This window comes from Danio rerio, chromosome 11 (assembly GCF_052040795.2).
Source record: "Danio rerio strain M-AB ecotype USA chromosome 11, GRCz13ab, whole genome shotgun sequence".
Classification (NCBI taxonomy): Eukaryota; Metazoa; Chordata; class Actinopteri; order Cypriniformes; family Danionidae; genus Danio; species Danio rerio.
This window is the reverse complement of record NC_141031.1, coordinates 29,746,241-29,758,329: the sequence shown is the minus strand read 5'-3', so window position 1 is coordinate 29,758,329 and position 12,089 is coordinate 29,746,241. Positions and strand designations below refer to the sequence as shown.

Here is a 12,089-nt window from a genome sequence, read left to right as displayed (position 1 = left end):
TGATATGACATGTCAAAAAGCGCGAATAATCTCAGGCTGGTTTCTTGAACATTACAATGAGTTCACTGTACTCAAGTGGATGTGCAGCCGACAAATCTGTAGCAACTGTGTGATGCTGTCATGTCAATATGGACCAAAATCTCTGAGAAATCTTTCCAATACCTTGTTGAATCTATGCCACAAAGGATTAAGGCAATTCTGGGTGCAACTCAGTACCAGTAAGGTGTATCTAATAAAGTGGCCAGTGAGGGTACGGCAGTCGTAACTTGGATTTGTTATGGAAAATAATTGAAAATACCTATGAAAAAAATGAACCACTTGGAGATTTTTTCAATTTACAGTTAAGTGTTTGAGTAAAATGTAACATTTGTTTTGTTCTGCAAACTACTAATAACATTTCTTCTAAATTAAAAAAAGTTAAAGTAAGATTCAATCATTCATTTTCTTTTCGGCTTAGTCCCTTTATTAATCCGGGGTCACCACAGCGGAATAAACTGCCAACTTATTTAGCACGTTTTACGTAGCGGATACCCTTCCAGCCGCAACCCATCTCTGGGAAACCCAAACACACTCATTGAAACATACACTACGGACAATTTCGCCTACCCAGTTCACCTGTACCGCAAGTCTTTGGACTGTGGGGAAAACCGGAGCAACCGGAGGAAACCCACGCGAACACAGGGAGAACATGCAAACTATAGACAGAAACACCAACTGACCCAGCCGAGGCTCGAACCAGCGACCTTCTTTCTGAGGCAATAGCACTTAATGACATTTCTTCTAAAATAAATAAAAAATGTTTAAGTAAAATTGGTTAAAAAAAGAATAAAAAATGTCTTCAGACATGTCTCAATTTTTTTTTTTGAATTTTTTGAACCCTATAACAATGTTTTAACTTTAGGGGCCCTATCATAAACCCGGCACAATGTGGCGCAAAGCGCGGCGCAATACTTGTTTGCTAGTTTCAACTTGGCCCAAGAGTTGTTTTGAGGCGTTACGCCACGCTCTTTAAATAGCAAATCCATTTGCGATTATATGTGCACCATTAGCCATTCTGGTCTGAAATTTAAGGGCATTCTGAGACACACTGCTGGCGTGTTACTATTTTGAGAACCTATAATAGATTTTTCATTAGACCAAAACAACCCGGTCTAAACTCCAGCGAAGAGTTGCGCCTCGCTTACACACTGCTTAATAGCCTTCACACAAGATGTAGAGCAATACGCAAATATCTTAACATATGAAAAAATGTAAATATTAAGGATAGGCCTATATAGGATATAATAAGAATATATATATAGGATATAAATATAAAGGATTAAAATATTACAAAACATATTATTTTCAAGCCTACATAAATATGAAAAACCACTGCTTTTATGCCTTCTTCATCTCGGGAGGCTTTTTCAGTTTATTCATAACAATTTGCTTTTGTATAATGTTATTATTATTAGCAGTATTATTTATTATATCCATATTTATATTTGTTTTATTAAAAACAAGCTTAGATTTGCCCACCTGCAGGTTTTAGACCATATGGGGCACAGCATGTGTTTTAGGACATAAATCAGGTTTTTGAACACACTTCGTTATTATTGTTCATTTATTTGTTTGCTGGAAATTAGAACTGAGTTTAGAAATAGTTTTGAAACAAATATTTGCACTTAACAAACGCAATTAATTATTTATAGGCTAATTGATGTCTGTGCTTTTTTTGGATAGGTTTCCCTATCCAAGAGCGAAAGTGAAAGTAGATTGATTATCTCTCATTCTTGCGCGGTAGATGGTCAGTTTAACTTTTTTCTGTTAAAAAACTGTAACCGTTTGCTTGTGAAATGCTCAGTTTTTCCACTTCCACTTACTTTACGTCCTGTAAATAGCAAATGCGCTTATGGCGCGTCGCAGCTGGCTCTTAAAGGGAATGGGAGATGAGACTCTGATTGGTTTATTCTCAAAACACACTTATAACTCATTAGGAAAATAAACTCAACCCTTTTAGACCATGCGCTACGATGCAAAGCGGATTTTCCCGTACTTAAATTAGCAAATATGGATTCTGACATGCCTTGAAAGCATTTGCGCCCTGCGCTTTCCATTTTGCGCATGGACCGTCAAAATAGAGCGCTAGAGCAGTTATAAAATCTGAAATATGAAAGCATTTGTTATTTTGTTCAAATGTCAATTTCTGGGGGAATAAACTGCTCTAAGTGCTCTAAATGACAATATTTTCATCTGAAATTTAAAAGAAATCATATCAAACCTTTATAGAATAAAACAAGCATTGCTATTTTACTCAAAACACATACCTGGTAAATCCAGCACATCCGCAAAAACTGAGAATTTACAAGTGCTCTCTTATTTTTTTTATCCATAGCTCTAGACTTATCTTTGCCATCACTAAAAAAACATGTCTTCATTTGGTTCCACATAACAAGTTTCTCATAGGACGATGCTTATCTACATGGCAGACAGTCACGATTGGCGGATGAGATGCATCATGCAACACAAGTAGTCTAGGCTGTTACCTCTGAATTTAAATTCAGTGCACATGTTGGTAATGCCGGTATGCACAAAACGATAAACCGCTTTCCTGCCAAACATATTATCAGTACAGTATGCTTCCACTTTCCCTGATTATCATACTCATGCAATGCAGACAGGCAAACTGTTGAGAGCTCCAAGTGTTTCTATCCGGTGAGAGCTGCTTATTTTGAGCAATAGCCAACTGGTATCCTGCAAGATAACTAATTCCTCTTCTTATCTAACTAATTGTGCAATGTTGCCTTTTGGCTGAAGTAGCCTTGTCACATTGATCCAGGCTGACCCTTCCAGTCTAAGATTTAACTCTTTACTTTTATCAGAGAACCCACTTGACTTGACTGTTTTAAGGCATCTTGTCTTAGTTACAACAAAAATAGAAGTTCACTAATCAACCTGTATGCTGACCATGGCTAAAAAAAGTTATTAAAGCCAAGCAAGACAAAGTAGTCTGATCTTGGCAGTCAAACAGTACTTAAACAATAAGGAATGATAACAGATTGAGTTATTTCATGCTATTGGGAAGGTCACATCTATCAGTGTTATGCAAACAGCAGTTTTACATTGGGCAAGCAGGACAATTTGTCATTTCATAAAACCTCTGGAACAAAACTGAAATCTCATATCTGGGTGAATTACATTTTACCTCAAAAAACGCATAAGATAAATTGCACCAAGAAATAAATAAAAGCTCATAATTGCCATTATTTGCAACCTACATTATTTTCATGAAAAGCAAGCACGTTTTTTTTTTATTCACATTACTGTAATGCTTCCAGATGTTTCACTGTTGCGATTATTTCAAGGGTGAAATGTAATATATTATTAGCAAATATCAGCAAATAAGGCAGAACACTAAATGCTATAAACTTGTTAAGTGTTGTCACGTGAAGAGGCCAGAAAGTGATTAATTTTTTATAAATTATGTGTACACCATGATTTTATATAAAATACACTTTAATGTGTAATATGACTAAAAAGCAGTCATAAATGAGTATTTTCTAAATTTAAATGAGGAGCGGCTTGGACCCAAAAACAACCACTTCACGACTTAACTAGCGGATATGACAACATTTGCGTAGTTAACAAATTAAATGCTGTTTTTGTTATTGTTGTTGTTGTTATTGTTATTGTTGTTGTCATTATTATTTATAAGTATGTTATAAACCAATAGTCATAGAACTTCATGGTGTTTTCCCTTCAAAATACTATATTTTCTAACTTGTTCAACAAAATAAAAAATATCACCTGAGGGTGAGTAAATGGGTGAATGATCTCTTTAAAGGGTTGATCCACTATATCATATTTTAGTTTAGTTTAGTTTAGTTTAGTTTAGTTTAGTTTAAGTTTAGTGAACGAGGTTTGGAGACTACACAAAAATACATCCGGGGTAGTGAGATCACAAACAATTCAGGTTACGTGCATTCACCATGCGCATACACTCATACATGCATACACTCCTGGCCAGGGGCACTGTACTATTATAGCAGAGAAAGCTAAAATGCCATCCAAATGGTGCTATTGCCACAGAACTTGTCTGTTTCTGTGTTTGAGCTTACAAAGGACACGACACAAAGAGAGACGGGCTTACAGTTTAACTTTAATTATGTTCCAGATAGCTATAAAACTATATAGCTAGCATTTGACAAAGGAGAGCTACCAGAATCTCTCCCAGTTCAGTTCTGGCTTTGTTAAAATTGATCTATTACATACACAGTTTCTAGCGTTAACGGTATGTTGTAACGAGGACATAAACAAGGATGTAAACAATGGGAAATGCTGTTTGGCACCACTAACAATCTAGCTACAAATTTATATTTATCAGTCAAACCGATCGTAAACGCACAATCTTAACCAGCGCTGCAGTGTCACTCTATGCAGCAGCTTACCGTGTGTTCTACATCTCGGATAATAAACTTGCAAAAAATATGTGAACGTTTCATATTACTTACACATGGTTATTCCGAAAATATAAGACACTTGTTAGATTTTATTTTAGAGGGAAGGTGTGAGGTTCAGATGTGTCTATTTCATTTTCTGTCTCATTTAGGCACAACAGCTACTGTTTACACAGTGCAAAAGCGCATGCTTGTAGGTGCGTGATGTGGTGACATGGAGCCGATTCGCAAATCCCAGCACATTATGTTAGCTGACCAATCAGAGCCTCTTGAGAGTGGGCCTTTCAAAGGAACTAGGAAATATGACAATCGTTTTCATGTTAGCTGAGTAGTTGTATATAATCAAAGTAAGATTTATGAAAAAATAACATGGTTTTTTACAAATGAAGCATGAGCACACATTGCTTTGTATCTTATAAACACAACAAAGCCTTAAAAATACACGATGGACCACCCCTTAACATATAGTGAATGATCCCTTTAGCATAGCACACTAAATTTTGCTGGACATATTTCAATATAGTATCAATATAACAGCAAAAAAAATGTTGACTCTTATTGGCTCACCATCTAAACCTATAAAAAATTCTCAAGTCAGTGATCTTGTCACGCAATATTAAGTAGGCACTGGAAAAGCATTGAGTTACCTTGGTGCCTCATTCAAAGGTCCAATTAAATATTTCAGTTCCAGCACCAGTCAAGATGAATTATACAGACAAACCTATAAACACCTTTTGGTTCAAAGTCACAAGCCATTTTCCAGTCAATGGTGTGTTTCCAAGCAATGTTTTCCGCTAATTGAAGCTTTGGGTGTGCTAAACGACACAAGGGTGTTAGGTGGTGTGTGAGTGAATATGATGACTGAGCAGGGAGGATGTTCCCAGCAGGAGCGATGTTTGGCTTCGCGATCCAGACGGCCCCCCTGAGTTGAATATTTATGCTCCAGCTCATGCACAATTCCAGAGACTAGCTACCACTTACGTGTCAAAATCAAACATGACAGCGAACCGTTTTCCTAAGCGCTGTGTGATACCAGAAATACTTTAATTGGTAACCTGTCATGTGATCTGTGAAAACAAGTCACCGAAGACATCTCAAGAGAGAGGCCTGTTTGTTTAGTCTTGTCAAAACCGCAGGGTACAAGGCCCGTTGTGTTCCCCGCCAATGTGTTGTAGTCATCTTTACACAGCTGTGAATGTCTATGGCAAGTTGCCAAGCACTCAAAATGGGAGTTTATGGTACCAGGTGAATGTCAACTATAAATCACATTAGCATTAATTATGCACTGAAACTCTTCAGCATAACAGTTCGGCACTTGAAACACTGAATAAATGACAAGCTTGTTAACTTACCTTGCTCATCCACAAAAGCAGCTCTTAGGGTGTTGTCTGCCTCGTCCTCCTCTTCTCTGAAGTTAAACAGACTGTGGGACTGTTTGTTTGAAGGTGGGCTGGTTGGACTGAAGGTAACTGGAGAGAACAAGTGCCACTGATGTTTCCTCTCAAGCTCAGTGTTGTGCTTTGCTGAAGTGCTCTGCACATGTTCTTCTTCAGGTTTTGGGTGCTCAAGGGGTTCTGTGTTTTTAACAGGAAGTTGTTTGTGGTCTTCAAGTGGTTCTCTGTGGTTCACTGCAAGCCTTTTGTGTTCATCTTCAACTTCGGCTTCTGATTCTTCATGTTCTGGTAAAGTTTCAGCTGGGATGGTCACACTTTGCTTAGCAGGATCTGGAGTGCTCAAGATATATTCATTCTGATCACCAGTGATTGATCGAAAGCCATACAGACTTGTAGTTTCATTCAGAACAGCTGCTTTTTCTTTACTAGACTCTCTGGTGATGGTTTCTTCATGTTTGGAGCCATCTGTTTCCACAGTATTTGGGAGAAGTTTGCGAATTTGACTCTCTGATCCAACATCCCAAGCAGCTTGCATTGAAATTGTGGTTTCCCAAAGTGGAGATGATGTAGTTTTCTCAATAGTCACTGGAGAGTCAGTAACTGCCTTGCTGTATGTGGTGTCCTCCTGTGAGGTATCTCTTTCCCCATCAGTAGTTTCTGAAGGAAATTCAAGCTGTTCATCATCTGTTAGGGCCTCTTGATTGAAGCTGTCTTTATAAAGACTAAAGCTATGGATCTCAGAAGCGTCTTTGTGACTGGAGAATCCCAGTCTGTTTGTAGTTTCCACAGGAAGGATGAATCGTTCCCGGTCTGTTTTATATTCCAGAGGGCTGAATAGCTCATTTTTTGGTTTGTCATTGCGAGTGCCTACTCTCATTCGGTCTGTACTGTCCTTATAGAAAGGAAACTGTGGCCTTTCTGTTGTGGACCTATGAATACCAAGCATCTCTCTCAGCTCTTGCTTAGCACCCCTGTGCACACCCTGGTGGGGGGTAAAATTATCTGAATGAGATACCGACATGATGGATGACTCTGTGGGAGCCGCAAAATCATCATGAGAAGGAGCTGAGTAATCAGTGGGTGGATAATCATAGTCTTCCTCATCCTCCTCTTTCTCATCTATTTTTCTCATATGTAGCTTAAAAGGACGATTGTTATTGGCATGCAAGGGAAAATGTTTGGTAAAGGGAATTCTAGACCCTTGATTGTTAAAAATGTGCATTATGGGGTCTCGGTAGGGCATCCCTTGTGTGGTTTCTTCAGTTGTTGTCATCAGCATGGGTTTTGAAGCCCGACTTGGATTGCAGCTTGGAACCGGATAGCACATTAGATCCCCACCACCATTTGGGCAGTGGCATACTTCACAAGGGTCAATTTGGAATGTGTGACCAGCTTCGTACTTCTGATCCTTGTGAACGCATCCTACTCGCTCGCACTGAATGCACCCATCTGCCGGCTCCGACAATTCTATGCAGTTAGCTGGAACTTCAGGACATGGTATAAAATGGCAGCTGATCCGTCCACCCCCTTGTGGACAAGAGCATTCAGTACTCCCAAAGTCCACAAAGTATGACTCTCCTTCTGCAACCTTGCCGTTTCTGAAGCCAGCACTGATACAGTCATAATACTGGTACCCCTCACACATGCAGCCTGTTTGTACACAGGTAGCACAACATGCTCCGGTGTCCAAGACCTCTTCTATACAGTTTTGCAGTTCAGGGCAATCTACACCAGTGCAATCCTTTTGTCCAAGGCAGCCACTCATACTCAACAAAAATGCCAAGTTCAAGAGGCCACGGCCCATTTTGCCTTGATGTTAGTGTATCAACAGGTGATAAATGTCCCCAGTACAATCCAGGCTCTGAACAGTTGACTCTCCTCTTGTGAACTGCAGGCTGTTAGTGAAACCTTGAACAAAGAAAGAAAGGCAAGTTAAGGAACACTCTGAAAATTTTCTCTGGAGTTTTTCCAGCCAGCCCAAAGTCAGTGTATAAAAGCCAACATCTGGCTTCACAGCTGAGCTCACCCTTCTAAGACCGTCCCACACTTTAAAATCACTGGGTTGTCCAAGCTTGATGTCATGAGCAAGTTTCCCCTTAATCTAGAAGCACCAGCATTCAAGATCATTACCATTATGTATCCACCACACAAACAGTATATTCAGCGGCATTACATTTGTAATATTCAATTTGATGGGGTCTTAAAAGCTATACCACAGCATACGATTTCTCGATTATTTTTGATTGCTTTCTCGGATTTGTTTGGCATTTATGGGACAAATGTGATTTGCTTCAGTTAGTGCAGGTCTATAATGAAGGTAGTCATACTGAACTCTCATTTGCAAATGGCAAAGCCAACTGAAAGGACCCTATTTGAGGCATTCAGTGCAGTCTAAAAGTCATTTTCGTAGTTGATGAGGTGTTTTGTGGGTAAAACATAGAGGGGATTTTAAATAATTCAGCAAAGCTGTGTTTTTCTGTAGTAGCGATGACTACAGCAGACTACATAATTCCAAGACCAGGTTCTACCTTTGTAGCCCATTTGTAGTGAACTGCTTTCTATTTAGCAGCTGAGAAACATGTTCTGTTTACTTTGGAAAACCATTGGAGTCCCGAGGCCCCAAACGTTTAGATTTTTAGGGCAGATGAAAGGAACTACTTTAATTGTTTCCAAAAAAACGCCATTAACCTTAATATCTTAAAGTCTGGGCAAAACATTTGTCTTTACTGCATGCCAACATGCAATTTGCAAAGTCTGACTGTAGTCTGTAGTCTACCTTTTGATTTAAAACAACCGGTCTGGTTAATTATATAACATGTATGAAAAGTTAAAGATAGAGGTGAATCAAAAGTATAAATTTGTTCTTATTTAGGCTACATTACCTCATGTTGTTTTTAAAGCCTGTTTGACTTTCCTTTCTTTTGTAGAACACAAAGGGTGATAAGCGAAACCTCTAAAAATGCAAATATACCATAGAAATTACCATAAAAGTAGTGTGATGATGTAACTTTGTTTGAGGAACAGAGCAAGTTATGCATTACAAAATTTCTGCACTAACTCTTTATCACATTAATAAATAAGCAATTTGACTTAGATCTTTTGGATCAATATTACACAAAACCAGAATGATTTGTTCATGAATGAAATTAAGACAGTTCTCAAGATCAAATTTCTGAGTCAGTCTAAAGATTATTGAATAATTACTGATATTAGAATTGGCTTATAAAAACACGTGAACTTTCACGTGAACCCAAGTAGTACTTTGTATTGTATACATGATTATACTGAACCTTCAAAAGTTCAGTTTAGTTCAGTTTCACTTAGCATTTTGTGTCAACTGTCCCTTTAAAATTTAATAGCAAAAAACAAGTGCACTTAATCGATTTACGTGTATAAAAAGCACGAGGCACATTACATCCAACTACAAAAAAGATAGCATGTGTTTCACCAACTTTGTAGTTCCCTCAAAAATTCATTACAGAAACCACAGTTTCCTTCCTTATAAAAAAGTGCTAACTAGCCGCAACACTGCAATCAAAAGAGTCCAATATGCAATAACGGAAATATCTAGACTATTGTAAACACGTATGTGTAACTCGGGTAAATCTGTTAGAGCTGTCACACACAAACGGATAAACACATGAGCGCGCGCTCACTACCAAAGGCAGCAGAAGTTCTGTTTCTGTTCTACTTTTCATTTGCTGTAAAGAAGAAGGGTATAAATTAACCGTAACAATATGCAGCTAAAGTTGTCGTTAGTCTAACTTAACATATCTGCAATTGCAACATACATGTTTGCCTATTTTTACAGCGTCTAATTCTTTACAACAAGTGAGGAGCAATCTATTGCCAAAATGAATTAAAAGCGTTGGAAAACCGTCAAGATTTACCTCGCGTTGGTCACGTTCTTCCGTGCGTGTCCATAGGTTAGAAGTTGCAGCCAACTAACTTGCTTTATCAAGCCTACACAGTGCAGCTTGAGCGCGCTGAGAATTTTAAAGGGGAGGGACAAAGTTGCAGACCTCCATACATACTTAGTATCTTATTTCTGAAGAAGCCCATTCATACAAGCTTATCATAACATCTATTCGTTTCGTTTATTTCCATCAAAATGTATTGAACAGGCTCATAAATACTCAGCATAATACAATTTAGAATAGCCTACATAGCAAAAACTTGCAACACTCTCAAACTTAAAAATAAATGGTAGTACTTTACAATAAGATTGTGTCAGTAATGTTAGTTATTGAATTTACTTACATGAACAAACAATAAACAATACTTTTATTAAGGTATTTGTTCATGTTAGTTAAAATTAGGTAATGAAAACACTGTTGTTCATTATTAATAATGTTAACCAGCATGACATTGGCTGTTGATAATGCATTAGTAAATGTGGAATTGATAATAATTGCTGAACAGGTGTTCATAATTAGTCCAGGTTAGTAAATACATTAACTAAGGAAATCCTATTGTGAAGTGTGAAAAAATAAACAAATAAACAGTGGATTCTCGCTAATAATAAACCATAACTATTACTTTTGCCTCAGTCAACTCAAATTTTTTTCTGATAAGTAAAAGTTACTAAGGTAGTTACAATTAGAACTTGGGTAGGATTATGGATTGTGGATTAAATATGTACTTTATAAGTAAGGGAGAGCAGGGATAAAAGTAGCATTTTTCATAAAAACCTGGTTTTAAAATAATGTTTTAGACAGAAAAAAAGAAAAGAAAATGTATATATATATTTATACAGTATATATATATATATATATATATATATATATATATATATATATATATATATATATATATATATATATATATATATATATATATATATATATATACAGGTAAATCAGGTGTAGAATAACTCCAATATAACAAAAGACGCACATTGTTACTTTTGACCCCATCAACAGGAACGAACGTAAAACAACAATATTTGCTAAATTTACTACTTTCGTCCCCACAAAAAAAAATCCTGGTTGTCTTAAATTTTTAAGCTGAATCAGATTAACCTTATGAGTCCATTGAACTTATATTATGTTAAACTGACTAAAAACAGCTTGCATAACTTATAAAATTAAGTTAGAACATGATTAACTTTTAGTTTAATAAGTTACATCGAACTAAAAACATATGCTGTCAGGACTAATCAATCATTTAATTTTTATAGTGCAGGAACTCTTGCCATTTAAACCTGATTTACTATTAAACTGAAAAATTCAGAGTTTGCAAACTTAAGAATGTGCTATTGCACTAAATAACCTGTAGATTGATAATTACTGTGATGCATGAAAAGAGAAACACAACCTGTAATAAGGAAAAAACAACCACTACAATAATTTACTTTTTGCACTTAAAAACTTAAATTTGGACCTAACGGCAGGAAACAAGCCACTCACAAATACTGAAATATGTTCAAAATAAATCACACGACTTTTTATTCACTTGATGTTATTTATAACATAATAAAACAATTAAGAGTCATAAAATAATTCCAAACTTTTAAAATAATTCATAAGTACTTTATACACAAGTAAAGAAGAGTAGAGACAGTTACATGAACACAAAGCAATCTTTTTCTAATTACAGTTTACAGTTAGTTACTCTTAGATAAAAGTTTCCCAAAGGTTTCCCAAACTCTTGTGTAAAATTCCTTACACTGCTAACAAACCAAACTCAGATCTGCGCTATACAAAAGAGTTGGATTTGTTTACTTTGTTAAATAGTTGCTTTTTCACTCAGGTTTTCTCCTTCAAAGCAAAGGCTACCAGGGATTTTGAAAATCAACACTGTGACGAGTTTGTCTTCTGTCCACAATGGTGTTTTAAGAGACCTAGCATGTACCTCTTAGTAGCAGGGGTCATCCTTGTTCAAACAAAAACCCCAACCCCACAATGTCACTGAAATCTGTCTGCCTTCCTCCTGATAATTGGATTCATTTACATTTAAACTGCATTTAAAACACGTTTATGTTGGCATGTGTTATTCATGCGCATCCTACTTCTCTTCAGTGTGTTTGATCAGTTGTGAGCAGCACAGCTTTTAAAGAGCGTTCGCACACTGACAGCAGCTTGCAGCAACAGAGCGATCTGAAGTCATTCATTATCAATGAGAGCTGGGATTACTAATGATATGAGTGACAGCGATGCAACAGAGTTGAGGGGATCTTATGCAAATGAGCAGATGTGAAGTGGAAACCGTAGATATGCCACATTTGACTACCCCAGAGATGTCTATAGATGCATTCACT

At 37.0% G+C, this 12,089-nt stretch overlaps 1 protein-coding gene across 6 annotated transcripts in view; it reads right to left on the bottom strand.

Annotated features, from left to right (window-relative positions):
• Positions 1-12,089, bottom strand: part of fbln2 (fibulin 2) — a 246,417-nt gene that overhangs the window by 198,944 nt on the left and 35,384 nt on the right. For 4 of the 6 annotated variants that reach the window (XM_087273759.1, XM_087273756.1, XM_087273755.1 and 1 more), the window contains exon 3: positions 5,789-7,738. In XM_087273759.1, coding sequence (XP_087129885.1) covers positions 5,789-7,634 — 1,846 coding nt within the window. In that variant the 5' untranslated portion in view covers positions 7,635-7,738. Of the gene's footprint in view, positions 1-5,788; positions 7,739-9,720; positions 9,777-12,089 lie in introns of those variants that run through there. The other 2 variants (XM_087273754.1, XM_087273757.1) reach the window with 1 other exon arrangement.